The 26,920-nt window shown below is 40.8% G+C and overlaps 1 protein-coding gene across 2 annotated transcripts in view; it reads right to left on the minus strand.

Moving 5' to 3' along the window:
• Nucleotides 1-26,920, minus strand: part of dpydb (dihydropyrimidine dehydrogenase b) — a 303,194-nt gene that overhangs the window by 22,863 nt on the left and 253,411 nt on the right. Inside the window, exons 19-20 of one of the 2 annotated variants that reach the window (XR_012386199.1) lie at nucleotides 20,584-20,726; nucleotides 7,005-7,990 (exon numbers count right to left, since the gene is read on the minus strand). Coding sequence is in view for 1 of the 2 variants with exons in the window: in NM_212893.1 (NP_998058.1) it covers nucleotides 7,811-7,990; nucleotides 20,584-20,726 (323 nt within the window). In the remaining variant the exon portion in view is untranslated. 2 annotated transcript variants of the gene reach the window in all.

The following is a 26,920-nucleotide window of genomic DNA, read 5'->3' on the forward strand; positions in this document are numbered from 1 at the left end:
CGGCATCGGAGGGTGGGCTTTCACTGTCCGACGAAGATCCGGACCCGCTCGCCCCCTCCGGGCAGGTGAGCGCTGTCAAATCGGATCCTGAAGCGGACATGTTAGCCGTGCTTTCCCGGGCTGCTTCGGCCGTGGGGTTGGAGATGGTTTATCCCCCAGCTCCGCGGCCGGACCGACTAGATGGGTGCTACGTAGAGGACCAGAAGGCGAAGCCTTCGAAGCCTCTCGTCCCCTTCTTCCCGGAAGTGCACAGTAGGCTCACGCAGTCCTGGAGGGCACCTTTCTCTGCCCGTGCTGCGAGTGCCTCCGCCCTCACCGCCCTTGACGGCGGAGCTGCCAGGGGGTATGAGGCGATCCCGTCAGTGGAGCGCGCTATCGCGGTCAATCTTTGTCCGCGCGGCGCCTCTACGTGGCGGGGTTTGCCCCGCCTCCCGTCCAAAGCCTGTAGGTTGTCTGCCTCCCTCGGAGCCAGAGCTTATAAGGCTGCGGGCCAGGCTGCTTCTGCTTTGCACGCGATGGCCACCTACCAGCGCTACCAAGCGCAGGCGCTGGCCGAGCTGCACGAGGGCGGGTCCAACCCAAGCTTATTACATGAGCTGCGCACCGCGACCGACTATGCTCTTCGGACTACTAAGTCCGCCGCGTGTGCGCTGGGGAGGACGATGTCCACACTTGTGGTTCAGGAACGCCACCTCTGGCTAAACCTGGCCGATATGCGCGACGTTGACAAAGTTCGCTTTCTTGACTCGCCCATATCCCAGGCTGGCCTGTTCGGCGACACCGTCGGTGAATTCACCCAGGAATTCAAGGCGGTGAAAGAGCAGTCGGATGCGATGGGCAATGTCATCTATCGGCGTGGCCGTAAGCCCGCTCCGCCCGCCGAGCCATCCACCTCCGCTGTTCCTCGCCGAGGGCGCCCGCCAACGAGTGCTGCCCCGCCCCCGCCTGCGCCTCCGGCCAAGCGGGCGCGGCGTTCACCTCGAAAGCAGGCAGCCCCTCCTGCCCAGGGCGCCGTTAAGTCCGGTAAACGGACCGCGAAGCGTCCCTGAGACAGGCCATCCGGAGAAGAGGAAACTTGCTCTTTCCCCGCTGGAGGGCGGGGCCCCGATAACAACGGTACTTTTCAGTGCCACCAAAACATCAGTAAAAGAGCACTTTTTCCCTTCCCCGGATGTGACTGCACGAGTTCTGCCAGTCCGGGACGCGCTGCCTTCCGGCTCGCAGACTCTACGTGCTTCGCCAGTGGCTCACGAGCGCTGGGGGGACGGTCTCCCTTTCCTCAGCCCTCCAGCCCCCTCTCCGGAGTCAGGGTGCGGAGCCAGAGCGAATCACTCTCCTCCAGCTCTTCCGCGGGACCCTCGTGCTTCCCGGATCAGCACACCCACTCCGCGCTGCCCCACCGCTGGTACGTCAGCGATTGTAGCGATGACTCCATTAGCGAGGGCTCTGCCTGCCTGGTTAGCGCGGGCCAGCCCCTCGCGGTGGCTCATACGCACAATCAGACTCGGTTACGCGATTCAGTTCGCGAAACGGCCCCCCAAGTTTACGGGCGTGTATTTCTCCAGGGTCAACCCCCTGTCCGCCCCTGTCTTGCGAGAGGAGATTGCTGCCCTCCTGGCGAAGGGTGCAATCGAGCCGGTTCCTCCAGCCGAGATGGAGAGTGGGTTTTACAGCCCATACTTCATCGTACCCAAAAAGAGCGGTGGGTCACGGCCAATCCTAGATCTGCGCGTTTTGAACCGCTGTCTGCACAAGCTGCCGTTCAGAATGCTCACGCAGAGGCGCATTCTCCAATGCGTTCGTCCTCGGGATTGGTTTGCAGCCATAGACCTGAAGGACGCGTATTTCCATGTCTCCATTCTTCTACGCCACCGCCAATTTCTGCGGTTTGCGTTCGAGGGTCGAGCGTGGCAGTACAAGGTCCTCCCCTTCGGGCTCTCTCTGTCTCCGCGGGTCTTCACCAAACTCGCGGAGGGTGCCCTAGCGCCCCTTCGGCTCGCGGGCATTCGCATACTCAATTATCTCGACGACTGGCTGATTTTAGCCCACTCGCGGGAGCAATTGATTATGCACAGGGACAAGGTGCTTCGGCATCTCCGCCTACTGGGGCTTCAGGTCAACCGAGAAAAGAGCAAACTCGCCCCCGTGCAGAGGATTTCTTTTCTCGGGATGGAGCTGGACTCGATCACCATGGTAGCGCACCTCTCCGAGGAACGCGCTCGCCTGTTGCTGAACTGTCTGAGGGAGCTCGACAGCAAACTAGTGGTCCCACTGAAGTTCTTTCAGAGGCTCCTGGGGCATATGGCATCCGCAGCCGCCGTCACGCCGCTCGGGTTGCTCCATATGAGACCACTTCAGCACTGGCTTCACGATCGGGTCCCCAGACGCGCATGGCACGCGGGCACACACCGGGTCTCGGTTACTGCGCTGTGTCGCCGCGCCCTCAGCCCTTGGAACGACCCCTCGTTCCTACAGGCCGGTGTGCCTCTAGGACAGGCGTCCAGCCATGTTGTTGTTTCAACAGACGCTTCCAACACGAGTTGGGGGGCCGTGTGTCGCGGGCATGCGGCTGCGGGCCTCTGCAAGGGTGCCCAGCTGCATTGGCATATCAATCGCCTAGAGCTGTTGGCAGTGTTCCTCGCTCTCCACCGCTTTTTACCGGTGCTGGAGCGGCAACACGTGCTGGTCAGGACGGACAGTATGGCGGCGGCGGCGTATATCAACCGCATGGGGGGTATGCGCTCTCGCCGCATGTCTCAGCTCGCCCGCCGTCTGCTCCTCTGGAGTCACCCGCGGCTGAAATCGCTGCGCGCCATTCACGTCCCAGGCACGCTCAATCGTGCAGCCGATGCGCTCTCACGACAGCTGTTACGCCCTGGAGAATGGAGACTCCACCCCGAGTCTGTTCAGCTGATATGGGCGCGATTCGGGGAGGCCCAGATCGATCTGTTTGCTTCCCCCGAGAACGCTCACTGCCAGTTGTTTTTTTCCCTGACCGAGGGCTCTCTCGGCACGGATGCACTGGCCCACAGCTGGCCTCGGGGCATGCGCAAGTATGCGTTTCCCCCAGTGAGCCTGCTCGCGCAGTTTCTGTGCAAGGTCAGGGAGGACGAGGAACAGGTTCTGCTAGTTGCGCCCCTTTGGCCCAACCGGACCTGGATATCAGAGCTCTCACTCCTCGCGACGGCCCTCCCCTGGCGGATCCCTTTGAGAGAGGACCTACTCTCTCAGGGACAGGGCACCATCTGGCACCCTCGCCCCGATCTTTGGAACCTCCACGTGTGGTCCCTAGACGCGAGGAAGACTTAGGTAACCTACCGACTGCGGTGGTTAATACCATCACTCAGGCTAGAGCCCCCTCCACGAGGCGCGCCTACGCCCTGAAGTGGAGTCTATTCACTGAATGGTGCGTCTCTCGCAGAGAAGACCCCCGAAATTGCCAGATTAGTGTTGTGCTCTCTTTCCTTCAAGAGAAGTTGGACAGCAGGCTGTCGCCCTCCACTCTCAAGGTTTACGTGGCCGCCATCTCCGCTTATCATAGCGCGGTAGCTGGCGGCACCGTGGGAAAGCATAACCTGGTCATCCAGTTCCTTAGGGGTGCTAGGCGAATTAATCCATCTCGCCCCCCTCTCATGCCCTCTTGGGATCTCGCCCTCGTTCTCACGAGTCTGCGATCCGATCCCTTTGAGCCACTCGAATCAGTATCTCTAAGATTTCTGTCCCTGAAGACAGCTCTGCTGGTTGCGTTGGCCTCCATCAAGAGGGTCGGGACCTGGAGGCATTTTCGGTCAGTGACTCGTGCCTGGAATTCGGGCCGGATTACTCTCACGTCATCCTGAGACCCCGCCCCGGTTATGTGCCCAAGGTTCCTACCACCCCCTTTAGAGATCAGGTAGTGAACCTGCAAGCGCTGCCCCCGGAGGAGGCAGACCCAGCCCTTTCTTTAATTTGTCCAGTTCGCGCTCTGCGCATTTATGTGGACCGTACTCAGAATTTTAGATCATCTGAGCAGCTCTTTGTCTGTTATGGCGGTCGGCAGCAGGGAAGTGCCGTATCAAAACAAAGATTATCCCACTGGATTGTGGATGCCATTTCACTCGCTTATTCGAGTCGAGGTCAGCCGTGTCCCCCGGGAGTTCGTGCACACTCCACTCGGAGCGTTGCATCCTCTTGGGCGCGTGCACGCGGCGCCTCTCTAACAGACATCTGTAGAGCTGCGGGCTGGGCGACACCCAACACATTTGCAAGGTTTTACAATCTGCGAGTGGAGCTGGTTTCCTCAAGGGTATTAGGTAACCCTTTGGTGATTGAGGAGACAACTCGGTAGGGTGTTGAAACACGCTTGCGGCGCCATTCTCCCTAACACGGAGGTACGTGCGCCTTTTTTATCTGTCAGTAAAGTTCCCCGTCAGGTGAGCCCTGCAGATTCCTCCGTGGCCCCCAGCACTGACTCAGCGGAGGAGTCACTTGCTGGCCCACTACGTTGTAGGTCTGCCCGCTGGTCAGCCCGCGTTTTGAGTATAGGTGCCTGCTATGCGTGATCCCCACTAGGCGATCCCATATGCTTATTCCGCCACGGTTAAGTCCCCCCCCTGGGTGGACCCGTGTCTTCCCTCTCCGCTAACCACTCTTTTGCTATGCGTACTCCCCCTTTTTAGGGCTAGTCCATAGGTAAATTCTGCCATCTATCCCCCCCTTGGGTAACGGATGGCCTCCGCAGCGTCCTCCCTATCAGGATTGCACGCTTCCCAACGTACTGTCGTATTTCCTAGAATTATCTAGATGCTCACGACTTCCCAAAAAATATATCTAAATCCGTAAAACTTCTGTTGAAGTAGGATAAATTAGGGCCAGGGACACGTTGGAGGACCGCGCCCCCCATGATGTGGGTGCGTCACGCTTGCTTGACTATCTCCTCATCGGGGGTGTTGGTAAGGTGCAGTCATTATGGCGCTTTCCATATTCTCCCATTCATGGCACTGAAGTTCCCCAACCGAAGGGGAACGTTCGAGGTTACAGAAGTAACCCTTCGTTCCCCGAGGAGGGGAACGGAAGTGCCATATTCCGTCGCCATAATGACTGTCCCTTAGCTGTTTGAAAGTCTCTTCAGCTTAAAAGGATGGCGTCTGCTGGCTTCAGGTGTGCTTATATGCTGAGATAATTGCAGATGTCGCACACCTGCGCAAGCTTACGCTGCCAATTAATTTCATTCATTGGCCCGTTCAATACTCTCCAGATAAGCGGCTTCTGATCCGAATCCTCCCATTCATGGCACTTCCGTTCCCCTCCTCGGGGAACGAAGGGTTACTTCTGTAACCTCGAACGTTCATTGTATTTCGTTACATTTTGTTTTTCTAATTAGGTTTAAAAAAATCGTAACACAATTTATATTTCTCCACTTACAGGCTAAGTCAGAATTATTAACCCCGTTTATCCCCCCATCCCCAATTTCTGTTTAATGTAAAGAATATTTTTTTCAACACATTTCTAAACATAATAGTTTTAATAACTCATTTCTGATAACTAATTTTTTAAATAACAGTAAATAATATTTTTCCAGATATTATTTGCTTAAATATTGCTTAAGAAGGATATTAATATTGACCTTCAAACAGTATTTAAATTGTATTTTAGCTGAATTAAAACAACTTACTCAGACGACAAAATACTATAGGACATACTGTGAAAAATTCCTTGCTCTGTTAAGTATAATTTGGGAAATATATAAAAAAAAAAACATATAGGAGGGCTTAACATTTTGACTTCAACTGTATATTTCAGTTATTGGTTAACAATGAATTAGTTTTCAGTGTCAATCAAAATATTCATCTGGGATTAGTTGACTCCTAAAAAGTTTAAGTTTTCTCTTTCATTCTTTTACACCAAAAACAAATACTTTTACAGTTTAATGACTAATAATTCCGCATGAAATAACAATATATCATGCACAGAAGTAGGATTAATTTAAACTTAATTTAAAGTCTGCCCATGTTACATGCTGTCATAATCACCAGCAATCTAGCCCATGCAGATTGCTGGAGAACTACAAATCTGCCACCAAATAAACTACACATATTTATTAAATTTCCCATTTTTTGTATTTTTATTAAGGTCTACCCTAACCCCAACCATCACAGTACTGTAAAAATATTAATCATTGTTATACAGTGTTACAAAAATGATGCTAAATTGATGACGTCTCTGCAGCTGTATCCTATCAAGACTTTACCATAAACAATAACATTATTAAAATAAATAAAATCATAATTTCGGAATATTTGTACAAGTCGGGATTCGAACCCAAAAGCCATTTGCAGCACATTAACTATGTGCACACACACAGTCCACTAACCTATATGAGAGTTTTAATCTGACCCTGTAGGTCAAATGCAGATTTGCCAGCTCGAAACGCTTTTGAAATAATCAATGCTTTAAATTGCTTTAGTCACATGACCTGTGCGTTTCAAATCACCTAAGTCACGTGACTTGGGTGTTTCAGATCATGGTTCGGTGCAGTGTTTCTAAACACTTCTCGACACTGTGTCGAACCATCAGTTTCACATCAGCCCTATAAAGAACTGCACGTGGATCCTCACCTCCGTTGTCCCAACCTGTATGTTAATCCTGCACAAGTGTAAAAATAAGTTATAAGTTGCTGGCTGCAGTTCATTTAAAGGCTACTGATAATAACACACCAATAACACAAACTCCTGAATCCTACACATTCCATTTCAGGATGTCTAGAACAGTTTAACTAAGCACAAAAACTGACTGACTAAATAAATAAATAAATAAATAATTTGCAGTATATTTGCATATGTTGACAAATACACAAGTTTCCAATGTTTTGAAATAAAAGAAAATAAAAGTATCTAAACACCCTCCTGTAACACCTAGCCTCCCCAAAACACTGTGTCTGTTTCTGGACAGAGCTCTATAGACACCCTGTTGGCAGAGAGATAGTGAGTCAGAGCGAAAGAGAGTGAGAGAGAGAGAGATTTCGCCTCTCATGTTTTTCGAAATCATGTCGTTGTAGTCGAGGAATAGCACTTATCAGTTCACAGTGTTTTTCCTCCTCCATCACTTTCAACAGAAGCACAAAGCTGTTTATGGAGAGAGAAACATTTGCATATGTTTGTGTGCTTTCGTTTTTTTTTATGCTGCATGAATACGGTGTAGTGATGGGGAAAATATCTCTTTGTGCAACTGTGAAATTTCAATGGAGAGCTGAGTTTGGCTGCCGCTGAGAAAGAGAGAGAGAGAGGGAGACAAACATAATCACAATTCAAATAATTTAGTGATATTAAAAATAAATATATGGTAATTGCAGTCAGAAAACACAGCTCTGATTTAGTTAACAATTCAACATCCTTGCAGTTTGTGCTCACTGTGTAATGCAATTCACAACTAAAAGACAAACAGGCAAAAAAAAAATCATTCATATTGATCACACAAGTATTTAAAACAATAAAATTGGGGGTTTCACACCACATTTTACACAGCAGCATAGCTGAAGGCCCCTACTGGTCAAACGGTCATAGGGTCACGAAGCGGGTCTGAGGAAGCCTGGAGCTTCTTTCACGCTAAGTAGAGGAAAGTAAATTTTGTTCACCCCTTTTAGCATCTTCCTCCCAGCTATTTTACTAACACCCGCAACCTTATGCATCCTTCATGACTCAATAAAGCATTATCTCCACACCAGGCGGGTTTTGCCTGTTTAATTGCAACACAAATCACTAAAGGTTATCCAGAAGTAAAGTTTCCTTTTTCTAAAGCGAGCCTTAGGCAACCAGCCACACAAAATACTCACCTTTCCAATGAGCTCGCTCACATGGGGAACGGGCTTGCCCTTCTGGTGGCGAATGGTGGGAGGAGACTGGCCGTCCCAATCGTGCAGCTCCTCTATGCTTTTTAGATACAGCAGCGCCTTCAGGCCTAAACAGTAGTCCTCGATCACTGTGAAGTCCTGGTTCTGCACGGCACTGCATACCTGTTAAATACACACAGATGAACAGACTTCAAGGCCAAGACTTATTTGAAAGAGCAGTAATTACACTATCTATAACATCTTATTTAAAAGTAGAGTCTGTTCAATGGCTCAGTGAAACACAATAGGCAGAGAGCTGATTGTGTGGTTGCAGAGGAACAGGACTGGGTTTCATTTCATTTGAGTTTTTTAGTTATAATCTTCCTTTACGTTGAAGCTCTGGAATCAGATTTAAAAATTGGACAAATCTTTGACAATTCAAATTGCTTTCGTTTAAGTAGAAAACCTACTGTATTTCATTTTTTCCTTATTAGGTCATTTGCTTTTCTGTGCATTGAACAGACATTGAAGTTTGGGGGCAAAATATGACCATATCACCCCAATTTAATGCTCCTTACACAGGCACAGGATTCCGTTTTGATTCTAAAATATTGCTTCTTACCTATAAAGCTTCAATAATCTAGCTCCTGTTTATCTAATCAACCTTCTGTCTCACTACAATCCAACTTTGAGATCTCAAAACTCAGGGCTTCTGGTAGTACCTAGAATAGCAAAGTCTACTAAAGGAGGTTGAGCCTTCTCATTTATGGCTCCTAATCGCTGGAATAGGCTTCCTGATAATGTCTGAGACCCAGACACACTCTCTCAGTTAAAAACTACTGTAGATTAAATAATATGTTTTTAGTAAAACATTCACACAATGCATCACATAATGGTGTGATGCCAGAGTGTGCTCCAATGCATGTGAGTGAGCTTGACAACTACCTGTAGAACACACTCCTCCTTAGTGCACCAGACATTTTGTTAGAAGTACTCATATGCTTTACATGTTTGCTTCTATGTTTGTTTATATAAATACTATTTTCATTGTAATACAGCTCTTCAGTTTTGCATCTCATTTAAATACACTATGAACAGCAGCTACGCTGATTATTTTCTTTATTCTCTAGTTCCACTTGGGGATACTCATCCCGAGGCCTCTAGAGATTATGCAGCACCATTGATGCAATCCAAGACATGATCGCAAGGTATCCATAATCCCGAACCATTCCGTATTCTAAGCTGATGCTGTGGTGATCATGGAGGAGCGGTGCATGAGACAGACGAGTCTTCGCATTGATCCCGTGGGCCAGCCTGAGCACTCGCCAATGACCTACTCACACATGCAGGACTCCATGATGAACGTCTAGTGTTCTCCTGCCCCTGGGGCCTAGACTACAGCTCTGCCCAGAGGAGAAATGGTCATGTCCAACTAAGCCTGATTTCTCTTAAGTTTTTTTTCCTACACTTTTGTCAATTGACGAAATTTGTTCCTTGCCACTGCCTTGCTTGGTTTGGGACTTGTGAGCTGCGCATCGATGGATTTGCTCTTCAGTGTTTGGACTTCCAGCAGAGAAATTTAAACCACACTGAACTGAACTAAACTGAACTTCAACTCTGAAAATTGAACTGACACAATTTCAGTTTATTATAATCGTCTATGTAAAGCTGCTTTGACACAATCCACATTGTAAAAGCGCTATAGAAATAAAGATGAATTGAATTTAAATATAATAGCTTATAAAAAAATTATATAATATTTATATTTATAAATTTATACTAATTTAAATAGTTAAAAAAAAAACTTGATAATTTTTTTCAAGCAAGAGTGCAGTAAGAATCAACAAAAGCTTTTTATTTCAAATAAATTCTCGTGTTTTAACTTGCTATTCATACAACAATCCTTTTTTCCACCAAAAATTAATCCTTATCAACTCTGACAATGAGAAGAAATGTTTCTTTAGAAGCAAATCTACATACTGGAATGATTCCTGAAGCCTTTAGATCACAGAAAATGCATATTTACTTGAATTAAATGATTAAGTGAAGTTTATTTGTAAACTAATTTTGAGAGGATTACGTGCTTATGATTTACAACAGCCAGTCCTGCATTAGCTTATCATGATCCTCCAATCATTTGATTCTTAAGTTACTATAGATAATGACTGTCTTCATTCCACATTTATTTTTGTCCAGAAGAAACCTCCCTTCCTCCCTTTCTCCTCCTTTTTTTCTCATAGATTAGGCAGCACGGCAGCCTAGTGGTTAGCACTGTTGCTCCACAGCAAGAACACTGCAGGCTCTGGTCCACGCCGGGCTGATTGGTGTTTCTGTGGAGAGTTTGCATGTTCTTCCCGTGTCCGCATGGGTTTCCCCCAGGTTCCCCGGTTTAATGCCACCGTCCAAAGATATGCATCATACATAACAGACTAAGCCAGATGACCACTTTGTCTAGCTCCTAGCATCAGTTTCTTTCCCTCTCAAAGTAGTTCACTTTAGCCACTTCAGCCAAGGAGTTTTTGAGATCTACCTGAGCTCAATCTCCCCTCTCGTTCTGCGAACGGCAGGGAGCCCTGGGCTCGAGGACAGCATGCCAAACAAGCTTATGATAAATCATCAGCTAAGTGTGAACTCTTGAAATTGTTCATCGAAAAACATTTATTGGATTTAATATATATTAATATTTAAGTTAAGTGGTCAAAAGCCATTTATATGAGCTGAATTTAAACAAACACATTAAATTTAGTAATGTTCAATTTAATTTGTTTTTTTTTAAATTCAGCCAATATAAATAGTTTGCAACAATTTGTAATAAACCATTTTTTCAAACAATATTTTAAGCAAATATATGGAGATTAAACCTTTATCATATAGCATTAGAAACCTTAGATAGATAACATTAGATTCTGATCCTTACCTTTTGAACCCCTATCTGGTGAAAGAAGGGAAGAAAGGAACTTCTAGGGAATAAGTTTTCAAAGTTACAGTGCTTTCACTGTACATTTTGTCTCTCTCTCAACAATCAAGGAAATTTTTATTCCTTGCGATATGACCTCTTCAATAATGAGACAAAGTCTGCCACACAGTGTCAAGTTTAACAGAGACAGATTCATCTTTTCCACCGTAAATTGGCTGTTTAACCCCTCACCTCAAATATCATCGAAACGTTTCCTAACACAAAAGTGCAACGAGTTCGCAGCATTCTACACTCATAAGATCAAACAAACCAAAGCTGGTACTTGTCCTTTTGGAGTGGTCTCTAACATTCGATCTATGGCTGTAAAAAATATAATGTCCAGTTTCTCAGTCATCAGCCTTAATAAACCCACTAAGGTCACATCACATACAAATTCTTCAAGGGTCCTTTTTTGACCTATTTCACACTAACTTGCTCAAAACAGTATTAAATTCCTAATTATGAGACATCCTGAACATTGTTAATCAGTTCCTTCAGCAAATAATTTTTCACATACTCTAAAGACAGCATTTGTTAGGGCTGTGGTGAAGCAAAGCGATGCTGATTTTCTTCCAGTCTGACAAAGTAATTGAAAACGTAGTATTCTTATAGCTCAATAATGGTCTCAACATTAATAATCCTAATGAGACATTCTAGTGTGGCCTTATCATAGCCCTAAAATTGCTCATTTAACAGATCTGCGAGTTAATAAGATAAACTGTCAATCTTGATAATCTAGATATTTCAGATCTCAGTTTTTAATGCTGGATCATAAGCAGTGGTGGAAAGGGTACTGAAAAATCATACTTAAGTAAAAGTACCATTACTTGCCCAGAAATGTAGTGCAAGTAGAGTAAAAGTATTGTAAATAATACTCAAAAGTATAAGTAAAAAGTAGATCTTTCAAAAGTACTCAAGAGTAGTGAGTATTACCCTGTAAAAAGCTGATACATTTACATGTAATTTGTGGATGTGTGTAAACGTAACATTCTGTAGTTCATTTAGTTATTGTTCAGCAGTAACACAATGTCATAAAGCGTTAATATTAGGTAAGATTTACGTTGTGATGTCAGATGACCAAAAATCAATGTCTAGCCATTGTCTAGGAACAATGTTATTTTGATGTCCAATAACAACATCAAATTATGTTGATTTTTGTTTATTTTTTTTATTTTAGGTTGTGTTGGAAAACGACCAAAATCCAATGCTGAGCCAACATCTTAAACCAGCATCATATTGACGTCAAATACTAACATTTGTCAGGTATGACAGCAAAATCCAACATCTGATAGACGTCATATTGTTAAAGGTGCAGTAGGTGATTGTCTTCAGAAACATTTTTTGTTGTGCTGGTTGGAAGTCTCTTCACAGTCCAATAGTAATGATTGCAGTAAATGATCCAAATGTGTTTTTAAGAATTTTTATATTCTGGGTAAAGCATAAAACAAAACAATGTTCATCCAATTAAATAGAGTCGGACCGACATCTCCCATAATTCTGATAAGCAGGTCAGACTGTCTGTCAGCAATTGTAAATTTGGACTTCTGCGCATCTGTTCACGCAGATCCGCCATTAGCCCATCTGCATCACAAAAGCATGCGGGCGAGCGATCTGCGGGCCGCTCGCCGATGCTGAGTCGGAGCCACTGAAGGACAGACGCGCTCGGGCCGATTACTGTAAAGCCAGGCGCGGGTATAATTCGCCCTTAAAGTGGCCGCGCGGTCACGAGACGGACCGGGAGAAATCAAAGGCTGAATTGAAACTTTTGAAAAACCTGAATCAGTATTATTTAGCATGCTGGAGGAAGGACGACACATGGCTGAAGTATCACTGTTAGACAGGTAATGTTTTAAAACTTAGTCAGGCTAAGCTTATGTTAGATTGTGTTGTTATGAATGACTTGTATGCACAGACGTTGTTCAGCCACTGAAATCTCCTGGTGAAAGATTGATGTGATTATTCTCAGTTTCATAAGGTCCTTTGACAGCATCTATAATGTAGATTTATATTTAGTTAAACAACAAAACATCAGTAAATAGCGCTATTCCGCCTAACTGCTTTATTGAGCTGATGTTGCTTTTATATTCACATTGGGTCATTTTTGAACAATGATAGCCTTCCTATACTGTTTACCATGCTACTCTGAATATTCACTCTAAAAAAGCATGTAAGTGTGGCAAAGTAATTAATGTAATTCCTGCATGGCGCTGGCACTAACTAAGTGAATGACATGAACATGAACTAGTGGGTTGTCTGTCTGCTTCAAGGGGGTGGCTTTGAATCACAGTCCCTCCCCGCCGTCCAAAGACAATATGCTAAGCGGTTAGCATTTTGGCAGATCACCTACTGCACCTTTAAGATCCACACAATGTCAAGCTGTAACATCATTAGACATTGAAATTTGGTTGATTTTAGGTTGAACGTTGAACACTGACGTCGGTCTGACATTAAGTTTTAACGTCAACTTGATTTTTATTTCCAAACAAAATGCAACGTCCCCACGACGTTAGGGTACAACTTCAACCTGACGTCATGTTGACGTCTTGTGCCTGCTGGATGTTTAAGGCCATTTCGGTTTCCATACATTAAACATCCGTCATCTTCTCATCAGTGGCATGCATCTAAACAGTCTCTGGGTCAATGGGTGTGACGATTTTGGACATCTACTTGGATCTACTTTTAATGCTTCCAAACAGTTTGTTGCAATTATAAATCGCCCATGTCTTTAGGTAGTACAGTATATTATGATGCGATTTACCTCTTTACTTCTATGTGCGATTCCATTGGACGGGAATCACAGGATTGATTTTTTAAATCTCCATGGACAAGAAAAAATAAAGTAGTGACTGCAGGTTGAAGGAAAGTAGTGGAGTAAAAGTGCAGATACAGCACTACAAATGTACTTAAGAGAAAGTAAAAGTACACAATTTTAAAACTAACTAGTACATTGCAATTCCTGAGAAAAACTACTCAATTACAGTCATTTGAGTATTTGTAATTTGATTATAGCACTGATTATAAGATTGGGTTTGACTAACCAATGTACAGTATCAGGTTCAATCCTAGAGTATTTTAGATTCTACTTACATGAAGGTAACACAGAATATTATGTCGCACTCCATGCACACACCTAACAGTAATTTTATGGTGTTCCTCATGGCTCAGTTCTTATTATATATTATATAGCTTCTATAAAGAGTCAATATTCTTTATCACTATGCAGATACTATTTTTTATGTAATAAGAACCAGTAAGAACTCTAAACTGGAATGCTTGTGATAAAGACAAGCCCACCAGCTTGCCTTCAGAGGTTAAATGTGAGTTTGTAACAGGATATAAAAATGTTTCACTTGAAAAAGCACTTTTGTACGAGGTGAAATTTATTTACGGCGCCAGAAAGTACATCCATAGTGAAGGCACAAACAAAGTGCACAAAAAAAAAAAAATACATAAATACAACAAAAAAGTCCAAAGTACCAAAGAAACAACAAAAAGGGAAAATAAAACTGAAAATATATAAATGTATATAAAAACACACACAAAGGGTATCAAGACACTATACAGCTTAAAGTGACATTTTAAGGCTAAACTAGGTTATTTAGGTTTACTATAGGCAGGTTAGGGTAATTAGGCAAGTTATTGTATAGCAATGGTTTGTTCTGTTGACTATCGAAAAAAAATCAGCTTAAAGGGCTAATAATATTAACATTAAAATGGTGTTTAAAAAAATTCTAACTGATATTATTCTAGCCAAAATAAAACAAATAAATACAAATAAATACAAATAAAATAAATACAAATAAAAAATAAAAACAAGACTTTCTCCAGAAGAAAAAATATTATCAGACATACTGTGAAAATTTTCTTGCTCTGTTAAACATCATTTGGGAAATATCTAAAAAAGAAAGAAAAAAAACTCAAAGGGAGGGTAATAATTCTGACTTCAAATGTATAGTGGTTTTGGGTTTGCAAAAAAGTAACCAAGTCGCTAACACTGTAAAACATAGGACTTGTGACTGACAGCCATTTTACTTTTAGCAACGAAATTAACAATGTTTGTAAAACAGCATATTATCACTTTCATAACACCTCTAAGTTATGCGAATTACAGACAGTGAGATTCTCATTCACGCTTTTCTCACATCAAGACTTCATTTTTGCAGCAGTGTTTTGGCTGGCCCATCTAAAGGCTCAACCCAATACTTAAAAAACTTCAGAAAGTGCTTTTAGGAATGCTGACACATACTAAAGTGACCAATCACATTTCTCCAGCACATAAATCTCTACTGCTACTCGAGTTGATTTTCTAGTTTTTCTAATGTTTTATACTGTTTCCTGTACTCAAATCCCAAAGCCAAAAAAGGGGGGAAATGATTATAAATAATTAAACAAGATCCCTTAAATCATCCAGCAAACTTGCTTCTTGAACCTAAACATACAGTGCTTTTAGTCAGCATAGTCTGGATCTTAGGATCTGAAAACTTGACAACATACATCTAGTTTTATGGATTTTACTGTAACTATAGTGATGATTTATCTACTGCCTCATTGCTTTAATTAATTTCTGAAATATTACCTTCTTTAGAAAAATAAAATAAAATTAAGCCCCTACTCTTAAACACCAGTGTACATTTAATATCATGGTATGGTATAGCCTCACTTTTCTTGACTTTATTTCTATTTTTTGCCAAAAACTATTTATATATATTTAGAAATTTAAAGATGCATGTAACATGTTGTTTTTAGGCCACATGTATTTATTTGATTAATTAACTAAAGCTTGTTTTTAGGTAAATAGCTGTATTCGCAGAGAAACAGGCAACAGGCAAGCTTTCATCTTGGATTCACCCTAAAAATACTTTAAAAGAGCATATAAAAATCAAAAGCATTCCTACAGTATACTTTACTTCCTAATCTGGATTTATTTGTATCTCTAAAAGATTTACCGTGAAATATGAACAACAATATAACACTTCTAACATAATTATAAAAGCTCTACAGCAGTGTTTATCAGATCTTTATAGATATTTGCATCAATTCCCAGAGTTAGGTGCATTACTGTATTCTAATTACATTTTTTTTGTGGAACACAGTAATGTAACGAATTACATTTAAAATTGTGTAATTTGATTACAAGTACTAAAGTCAGTGTAATTGTGTTATACTTACAATATGAATATAGATTTTATAAAACAATATTATTGTTAAAATCACAGTTTCAGCTGAGGCGACGCAGTGGCGCAGTGGGTAGCACGTTCGCCTCACAGCAAGAAGGTCACTGGTTTGATCCTCGGCTCAGTTGGCGTTTCTGTGTGGAGTTTGTATGTTCTCCTTGCGTTCGCGTGGGTTTCCTCCGGGTGCTCCGGTTTCCCCTACAGTTTTCCCCTGCGTAAAAACTTGCTGGATAAGTTGGCGGTTCATTCCGCTGTGGCGACCCCAGATTAATAAAGGGACTAAGCCGACAAGAAAATGAATGAATGAATGAGTTTCAGCTGAAAAAACAAGTCTGCAGTCTAAGTCCAGTCTCTAAAGAAATTTTGACTGCTTTTAACTCGACCAGCAACTTTTTCAAGCAATTTAAAAGAAAGCATCCTACGACAATGTTCGTTGCCCAGGAGGATATCGAAGGCCAAAAGCACAGCGGCTAAACTCAGCCTTAACAGGCTAAACTGGAATTTTGTGCAGGATCAGGAGTGAATAACTTCTGAAAATCTGAAGAGAAACAAAGCTGCTTATGGGACCGTTCACATATCCCATCTTTGGTTTGCACAAGTTAGTTATTTCCATTCGAGGCGTGTCTAATGGATGCATATTGGGAGAGATGCGCACATGGCATGCAAGCAGCGTGGCACACTCATGTATTCCAGCTTTCACTGATTCAACATTTGAGCATTTACAGTTTGTCTCCACACATTGTTATCTATGTGTTTTTCCTACAATAGATGTTCACAGTTACAGGTTTCCAGTTTTCTTCAAAATGTCTTCTATTCGTTCAAAAGAACAACAACAACAACAACAACAACAACAACAACAACAACAACAACAACAAAAAACAGATTTGGAACAAATGAATATTAAGTAAATGAAGAAGAAGTTCACCCAACAATTAAAACCTTCTCTTCAAATCTTTTAAATTAGTTAAGCTGCTGTGTTAAACCAATTATAATGTTTTACAGTGAATAATAAATTACTGAAATAGTTACGGTATATTTTGTATTTTTATGTTTTATATGTTTTAAAAGTAACTTCAAAGTAAAGTAATTAGTATTCTGATTACTTTTTACATGTAATTAGTAATATATTCAAATTACAATTTTCCAGTAGTAATCAGTAACCTGTAATCTATTCCTTTTTTCAAGTAACCCAACACTGTCAAATTTTACTGCAGTTGATTTTAAAAGTGTTTATAATAATACACTGAATTCTGAAAAACTAACCAGGCAGGTTGGGTAACAACCTGGAAATGATGCCTGGTCTGTTGTGTCTCAATTTCTGCTGCAACGTTTGGCTTTGTTAAAGCCAAATTTGGCATAAGTAAGTTGAAAGGATGGATCTATCCTGCCTTCATTGTTCAGACTGATGGTGGTGTAATGGAGTAGGCAATGTTTTCGTGACACACTTTTTACCCCTAGTACCAGTATTTACCAGTACCAGTATTACCAGTATTTACCAGAAATTCATATCATAAATGCACAGTTGACAGTCGGCAGCAAATGATCTCATGTCAATGTAGACCAATACCTTCTTTGATGTTTTTTCACAACCTTGTTGAGTTTGTAACGACGGTACTTCTCATGTTGAATGGTAGTAGAAAAGGTCAGTAAGTGATTATGACAAACATATGTTGGAGTTCGCTCTGACCGCCCTGCTGACAGCGCTGTCTGTCTTTACTGCTCCAGGAATGTGTTCTCTGAAACCCTCTTAAGCAGTGGACTTCTACATTCCGATAACTTGCCATAGAACCATGTCATAGATCATTATCATAAAGTTGACTTGATTTCAACTATCCACAATGCTCACACAGGTGAAGACGTGCTGTGCCGCTTATCGTCGCCACCTCTCATTGAAAATGAATGACTTCTGGCTACTTTGACACTCTCGCCACTTTCAGTAGTCTTATTATAATTATAAATATTAAATTGTTTTTATGTGTCTCTCGGAACTAGTTGGGTATGTTTGCTGGAAGAATTCAGCGAGAGATTATTGTTTTTTGGAGGACTTTATTACCTTCTCTTCTATCCTGCCTTCAGACAGTGATATTGCTGGGTGATGGCGCCACAGATGTGCAATCTTATTGGTAGTGTTTCTATTTGAGTAGGCTATACATGTAAAACAATGCTTGCACAAAGTTTTTTCTTTCATTGCTATTATACTCAACGGCAAAAACGAAATTTGCTTACTCTGCAGATTTGAAAGACGTCGGTGTGGTGAGAAATCCGGCGCTTCCTCATACTGTTGCCTTACTTCACAGCCGTTTGCCATGTTAAAGTGTGGAATGATGGTTAAGCGTAACCTAATTTTAAAGCAAAGTGATTGAATATTTACTTGCAGGGAGGATTTTTTTTCATCTCAGCTCGTAGTCTTACAAGTACACACAAACAGTCAATTCGGAGAGATATAAAATGCACACAAATTATTTAAACGTAAAACCAGAAAAAAAAAAAAAAAACGCAATTCACAAGCGCGTATTGAACAGTGGATGTTGTACCGAACGGTTCAATATTATATTTAGAATTGTGGCATCCCTAGTATATTCCAAAGAAAATATGAAGCTGATAAGTTACTTCTTGTCACATGACTCGCAGTGCACTCACAGCACTCTGAACACGGCACTCTGAAGAAGATGTTTTCAACTGTGTGTGCCTGGAAGGCGGGAAGGCGTCGAATGCAATATGCGTGCAAAAGCTGCATGCCTCCATTGGAAATGGCAAACTTGATTGTGGAAAAGACATGATATGTGAACAGCCATCGTGATTTGCAATCTCCAGCAGTTGATCTTCTTGCACATACATGAATTCATATTGAATTCACCTGATTTGTTAACAAATGGGCTGTGGATCCATTCCTTTGCAGTTGGTTCACAAAAAAAACTTTCACAAAGAAAGACGTCTGTTTCTTACTTTATTTTGCTAGCTTGTGAGTTAAATTTTGGCGCTCAAGTGAGTGAGATGTATCGAAAAGAATACAATAATTTTTCAAAATAAAAGATTTTTCAAAATAAAAGATCGTTCAAACTCAGTTAATAAATAAAACTGACATAATTACTGATTTCTTGTGCGGCATGGTAACAATTAATCCATGGACAGGTACATTCAACGGCCCGGAAGTTGAGGACCACTGGTTTAAGGGATAGTTTTCCTTAAAAATAAAAACTGACTCACTATTTGTGTTTTCAGCTTTCTTTAAAAAAACATTCCTTTGCGTTCAACTGAAGAAAGAAGATCAAAAGATTTGAAACAAGTAAAGGCCCACATAGCAAAATTTCTCTGTCCCAGCTCTGGCCCACACAATCTGGTTTTGCTTGGCCCACATGCCGCAGTGAATTACGGTACATGACTGGACCAAATCTGGCTTCTAGACAAGGGCCAAACACAGACCATATCTGGGCCAAGTCTCAGCCAAGTTAATAACTCATAACTGGGCCTGCACTGGGCCAGTAAGGTTGGTGTGTCACGATTGCAATGAAATTGATAAACCCATGAAGCATTGCGCTTTAGGCACACTATGGGCCTTGTTTTTTCTCAGTGACCTGATTGGTAGAATTTATTTATTTAATCAAAAATTATTTTAATGTATTTTAAATGTGGGTCAAGACTGGCCAAACTCACGTGGCCCACAATCAATTTTTTAAATCTGGGCCAAATACTACGTTTTACATCTGGCTCAAATCTTGTGTGCCGCATTATAGACGATGCCACCTCTGCCAAACCCAGGCCATGGTTGGCCCACATGCTGTATGCCAGTGCCGGATGAATGCCTGCTGTCCCAGCTTAATGCCAAATCTGGGCCAGAATTCTTTGCAACTAGGTGGGTGAACTGTCTGCTGAATTTTAGGATGAACTATCCCTTTAAGGCTGTTTTTAGAAGTGCTACATAAATAGCTCTTTTCTTGTTTACTCGTGTTGCAGTGCATCTTCGTGAGTCTATGAGAAGTTAACGCCATTCGCCAGAGCAGCTCATTGGACTAATCTAATCGCTGCAGGAGATGAAGCTACGATGTGTTCCTGTAACCTGCCGGTGACACCGATTCAACTGTAGTCTAGTGAGGAGTTGGCTAGTTTACAGTTTCTCCTATTACTACGAGCCAGCTCTCTGCTATTACATGTGGGTGTGATTAAAATGTTTTAATTCCAGTCTTTTTCCCCCCAGAACTCCCAGGCACTTGTGAAACGTTATGTCGGCACATAATGAGAGTGTTTTGATTTATTTATTTAAAAAGAGTTTTCCGAGGCTGTGGCATCATGTTGAGATAATGGGTTTATTTGCACTAACAACTTGTTCAGAGCCATGTTGTAAATTGCAATTTGCTTTGAGATTGTTGTTGTTCCTCGGCTCTGGCGGCTCTGTTTGAGTGTAGCCGTTTGTAGACTCCTTTTTAAGGATTGATTAGAACTGACTACTTAATGCACATGTTTAAACCCAAGTGTTAAGCTTGTATACTGCATTAAACACAAATAATATGTTTATTCAAAAGCCATGTAGTTAAAAATGTGGATATCGAAGGGTGGTAGAATATAATAGTTAAAGATGATAGGATGCTAAACAAACCCTACAATCGGTGGTGGAGCTGGTAGCAGTTGGTGATGATGCAAGTGGTTACCTGCAACACAGATGCTCCAGCATGGAGGAACTGTAATCCAGACTCAGCCGAGTCGATGCCACCTGTGGCCAAGATTGGGAAGCCAGGAAGTGCTCTTGCTATAGCTGAAACTGCACGTAGAGCTATGGGCCGGATTGCATTACCTGTCCAAATACAGGAGAAAAAAAATAATAATTCTAAAATATAAAACATCTTCTGATAATATTGCTTTAGTGCTATTGTAAGTGTGTGTTTTTGTAGGCCAAAGCAAGGGGTTAGAATCACCCTGATTCTTTTGAAAAATGTAAATAGGACTTTTCCTTTGGATTACTGCAGAAAATAACGCATGTAAATAACAAAAGTTTAGGATTCTGACATATAACAAATACATTAATTCAATGTAAAATCCAATTCAAATTCAAATCAAGCGGCAACCTCCTGCTCTCCCTTGTAAAGCTATAGAGGTAACTGAAACTGCAATTCATGAAAATGACTCTAGTCCTGGCTCCATAATAGTGCACATTTCTATTGAGCCCAACGTCAAAATGGCCAACTTTACAGCAGAAAAAAGGTGTTTACAACCTGGTAATAATAAGAATGATTTTGGTTCATATAGCTAATATTAACCTTCATGACAACTGTGAGGGGGGAGAATTTTTTTTATATCTTATCTATTTAATTTTTATTTAGTTAGATTAAGTGTCTATATTTAAGGACGTGGCCACTAGAGTGACAACTACAGTAACTGACACTTTAGTATGAGCATTAACACCGTGCTTTGTACCACCACCGCCCTAAAGGATTAAAAAAATGTTTTTTAGGTATGACTGCATTTGGCAACTATGCCGCCAGAGTGCACAAATAGGGACGGAATGTGAACGGATAGAAATACGTTGCTTCTTGTAAATGACGATGAAACAATAAAACAAAGCATTATAATTCTGTCATTAATCATTAAATACTTTTTAACAAGCTTTATTATCATTGTAAACTTAAGTGAAATAAGGATTCATTTTGGAAAGTAAAATTAACGAAAGAAAAGACAACTAAAATGAAAGTACAAACATACATACAAATAAGTAGGCATAAATAAATAAATAAATAAATAAATAAATAAATAAATAAATAAATAAATAAATAAAAGTTCTTGCTGGATGCCGTCACTTCACCTCAGCTGACTCCAGCAACTCGCAAGTCCAGCAACTGATTAGCAACTCGCAAGCTCTGCTCCAGCTCTGCTTCTTTGCCCTTATTTGGTTACCCCCGGTTAGAATGATGATGCGCGAACAAAATGACACTGATTGGCCATGTACACTTGTGGCTTCATTTTTTTTTATTATACGAAAAATGAGAATATTTAATTGCAGTATATTATAAAGAAAATGACACTTTGAAAAAAAAAACATTTTGAAAAAAGAAAATAAAAAAGAACAAAAACAAACAAGAGTATATACATCACACATTTTATTTATTTATTTTTAATGAAGATACATTTAATTTCTTATTTTCTTAAAAAAATACAAAAAACAAATCTAAGGAGGAATAATGAAACAAACCAACCAACCAATCAAAAAAAAAAAAAGTTTAAAATTAAAATCAAGTACAATAAACAAAACACCTATATGTTTTTGGACAGCAAGGTTAAAAACCAATTCATAGACAGCACAGTGGAAAATATTCAGAGATGCCTGGCAGAAAGGATCAAACTGTGTCAGTTTAACAGTTTAACTGAGAGAAGATTTCAGCACATTTTAAAAAATAATAGTTTTAATAACTCATCTCTAATAACTGATTTATTTTATCTTTGCCATGATGACAGTAAATAATATTTGACTAGATATTTTTCAAGACACTTCTATACAGCTTAAAGTGACATTTAAAGGCTTAACTTTAATTAGGTTAACTAGGCAGGTTAGAGTAATTAGGAAAGTTATCGTATAACAATGGTTTGTTCTGTAGACTATCGAAAAGGTATATAGCTTAAAGAGGCTAATAATTTTGTCCTTAAAATGTTTTTAAATTAAACTAAATTAAAAACTGCTTTTATTCTAGTCGAAAAAAATCAAACAAAAAAAAAAAAAAAAAGACTTTCTCAAGAAGAAAAAATAATATCAGACACTGTGAAAATGTTCTTGCTCTGCTAAACATAATTTGGGATATATATATAAATATATATATATATATATATATATATATATATATATATATATATATATATATATATATATATATATATATATATTCAGGGTTCTGCCACTCTGGTCTTGTAAATTCTTGTTTTTGTGGCAGAGCTCTGACACTACCCATGTCTGGTCCTGTTTCTGTATCTGTGTTCGTGCGCTCCGTCGTGGGTGTACGCGGAGTGTGCAGGCTGCTGCTTGATGTGGCCGCGCGCACTCTGCGTCCCATAGACGCGTGCGCTCTTGTACTAGTGTTTGTGTTTGTTCTGTCAGCATCGCGCAGCTTTATTCTCGGCGCCTCCGTCTAGTTGGTTTCAGTTTTGGTTGGCGCTGAGATGAAGCATGCGCATTGCTTATGTGTGAGCGCAAGGTAAGGTGTTTATCTATCGTGTGCTCGTGTCTTGCGTCTCTTGTCAAAGCACGTGGCTCGGTGTTTACATTGTGGTCACGTGCTTTTGTCGTGTGCTTCAGTGTTGTGCTTGTCTTGTCATGAACATGCGTTTAATGAGTTCTCTCATTGGCTGCATGTTCTAGTCCTGTTTTATGTGAGCGCACGGCTTGTGTTGTCTCTCTGTGTCATGCGCTCTCCCGTCTATTGTCTAGTCCCACCCTCCTTGTTAACTCGTTATTAGTTTGTCTTGTTAACCTGTGTGTCAAATTACTTTTTGCTTTATAATCCCCTCATGTTTTCAGTCCTGTGCCAGTTCGTCGTCGATCTTTCCCTATCCTGCTGTGTCCAGTCCTGCCTTGCCTTGTCTGCCCTGTCAAGTTTATTTGTTTTATTAGTGGTTTTCCCCCTCGGGTTGTTTGTTTTGCCTTTTTGTTTTATTTGTATTCTTCAATAAATCCTTAGTTATCTGCATTTGGGTCCTCGCTCCTTTTTCCCCTTAACCAACCATGACATATATATATATATATATATATATATATATATATATATATATATATATATATATATATATATATATATATATATATATATATATATATATATATATATATAAATCAAGGGGCGGGGGTTGGGGGAGGGGGGTAATAATTCTGATTTCAACTGTATAAGTTGTAGACGGAAGAGCCCGCCAAAATGCATCATAGGATTCAAATCAAACATGCCTAGAAAAAAAACAAAACAAAAAAAAAACAAGCAGCAACAGAAATATATACAAGAGCAAACACACAAAGTATGAATAACACAATTCTTCTCTATCCTCACAGTGCACATGCGTCACAACAGCACATCTGATCCAGGGCTAAAGAGCAACACTGGACTAAAACGTTATTTGCACAGTTGAAGAGACCCTCGCTGTTTGAATGTTTATTGGTGACGTCACGGATACTACCTCCATATCTTTTATAGTCTATGATTCAAATATATATGCAGTAAAATAAAAAAATATATATGTTTTAATTAAACCAATTTGCACAAGCAGAAGTAAATGCACAATATAATAATCATATATAATGTTTTATTGTGTCTGCCTGGCAAAACATTTGCATTTTCTTATAAAATGATCATGTTCCCGAGAAACTTTTCATTTGCTTAGCAAACATTTGCACCCCCTGCCTACTATACCTTTAGAAATTAAAAACACTTCAGTTAAATTTACACTGACAGCCTCTGCAGTCCCATTTAGTGTCTTGTTAGCAACCACCCTATTTGAAACACATAAAAGCCTAAAAATGATGAGTGTGGCATTATTGATGTATTTTATATCACAGAATAAAAAAAAAAGCATGAACATGTCTTGAGTATGTTTATTTTGCATTTTCTATTAGATTCTATTAGAGTCAGGTGATTGGCTGGGTCATTCTACAGCTTGGCTGTGTTTTGGATCATTGTCTTGCTGAAATGTCCACTCTGGTTTTATTTTCATGATCCTGTTGGACTGAAGGAGCTAATATTAATTTACAATGATGAAGGGCAGAGGGTTCCTGAATAACCACTGAGAGATTTCAGCTGCTGTCTGGGCTTTCACTACCTTTCTACACCTCCTTTTCTTCATGTGTTCAATATTATTTCCCTGTGTCATTTCATTTTATTAAGCATAACTTATATTTTTAAACTAATTCAATTTGTTTTCTTTGCATATATGGATTTCTTTAATTGTTACCAACATCCAGGCACAATTTCAAGTCAACGGCACCTTTAGAAATATGTTTTCTGAGAAAAATGGTGAGTTGTTATTTTCCCCACTGTATACTTTTCTAATGTGTAGTAAGTTCAAATTCAAATGTACAGTAGCACCTACATGAGTAGTATGTAATTTTGTACACAGCAAAATTACACAGGTACACAGGTTGATGGAGGCAAAAAAAATAATAAATAATTAAATGCCGGGCCTGTATAATCTGTATCTGTATAATGAATAATATCCATGTGCATAAAGGTCATACCTAGGGTCAGACAGAATCTGCGGACATTTTCTGCCTCGTCTGCAGATAATTTGGTAAAAAATCTGCGGATTTATGTGGAATGATTTTGGGAGTATCGTAACTAAAAACTAAATAGGTATTAACAAAATAATATATTTTTTTAACTTTTATTTAATATTTACAATGCAAATTTATCTAGAAGCACTTTTTTGGAAAACAAAGCAAGTTTCTCATATAATATATCCACTAAAAAGCAAGAAATATGACTACAAACTGTATTGCAAATAAATCAAATGAACAATTTCATATTAGTCAATAATATTATTAAAATTTAGTAATATAACTAAAACATTCACACAAATAAATAGATAGACTCAATGATGGGCTAAAAATCGGTGGATTTTTGCACATGTACATTCCGTGTGGGCCTATATAACATGCTTAAAGCCCATCAACTGCTGCTTGCAGCTACTATATATTCATAATTGTGACCATACAGAATGTTTTGCAATGCCTACCAATAAACAACTTCTTCAGATCAGATTGAGAGCACAAAAAACCCCAATTTGATCGTCACATCCCCACAAATTATTCAAGATGGCACAGGCAGAAGGTTGTTCTAATTATATGTCACCTTACCTGAGCATTTCAATACAGGAATATATTCGTAACAACATGAGCCATCTGGAATGAAGAAAGTGATCGACTTGTATTTAAAAACCTTGCTTGTTTATGATTTATTTTGATGCAGTGAGAATTTAGATTTTGAATAATTTTTCTATAATTCAGGCACAGCACCCGTATTCTGGCTGCACCCTTGCAGTGCATTCAACCACAATTATTATTATTATTTTGCCTAGACACACAGGAAACGAGGTGACAACACAGTCAGCTTTCATCGCCACTAGTTCTTTGTTGTCGGTGTGGTGTGTCGAGGCCCTAATAAGCAAGCAGTAGACGGTGGAGCAGCTCGCAGAATTTTGGATCAGTTCCACTGTGTGTACAGGTGTCTGAGTTCACCTATACACCAGCACAAGCCTCCTCCCGTCCCCGTTTCTCTCTTCATCTCTCAGGATGGCAGGAATCCCTAATGAAAGCAGAGCGGCTTTCTGATAAGCCAGACAGATGGAAGTGTTTATCACATTACATTTAACCTCATTTTCCCAGCAGGTTCCCATTCATTGATCACAGCCGTACGTTTGTCCACATTCATTTCTCCGGCGCGGCTCACAACTCCACTTCCACCGCTTGATGGCTCGAGACAGGTTTCTTTTTTAGTCCCACTCCGTCGTGCTAAACGATCCTCATCACCTACACTATTCCCAAATTGGGGAGATAAATTCAATCAGCGCGCATATTTTTCTTGCGTCCCCATGCCGCACGGTTAATTACGTACATATGGGCGCTTCCCCAAGCCTCTGGCGTCTCCTGCCGCCCTCTCTTTTTTCAATTCTTCCACTTGTTGGCTGAATAGATGGCACGTCAGGTGGAATTTGTCATCTCTGCTCTGTTCTGACAACCTAATATCATAAGAAGACATCACCAGGCTCGCAATGAAGGCCATTTGGGTGTGATTTAGAGATGGGGGAAGTCAAGAGGCTGAAGAACATATCATTCTTTAATGCTTCTGCGAGTCAAATATGTATCTAGGTAATAATGTCCCATGCAGTCAGACGATACAAGTCATTCGGCGAGGGGCTATTGCGCTGTGAGTGATGTCACAATCGCATTAATATGGACACAACAAAGGTTGAGAGGCATCAAAGCACTTGTCATCCGATGGCAGCCGACACAGATAATGTTGT

Source organism: Danio rerio, chromosome 2, assembly GCF_049306965.1.
Source record: "Danio rerio strain Tuebingen ecotype United States chromosome 2, GRCz12tu, whole genome shotgun sequence".
Lineage (NCBI taxonomy): Eukaryota > Metazoa > Chordata > Actinopteri > Cypriniformes > Danionidae > Danio > Danio rerio.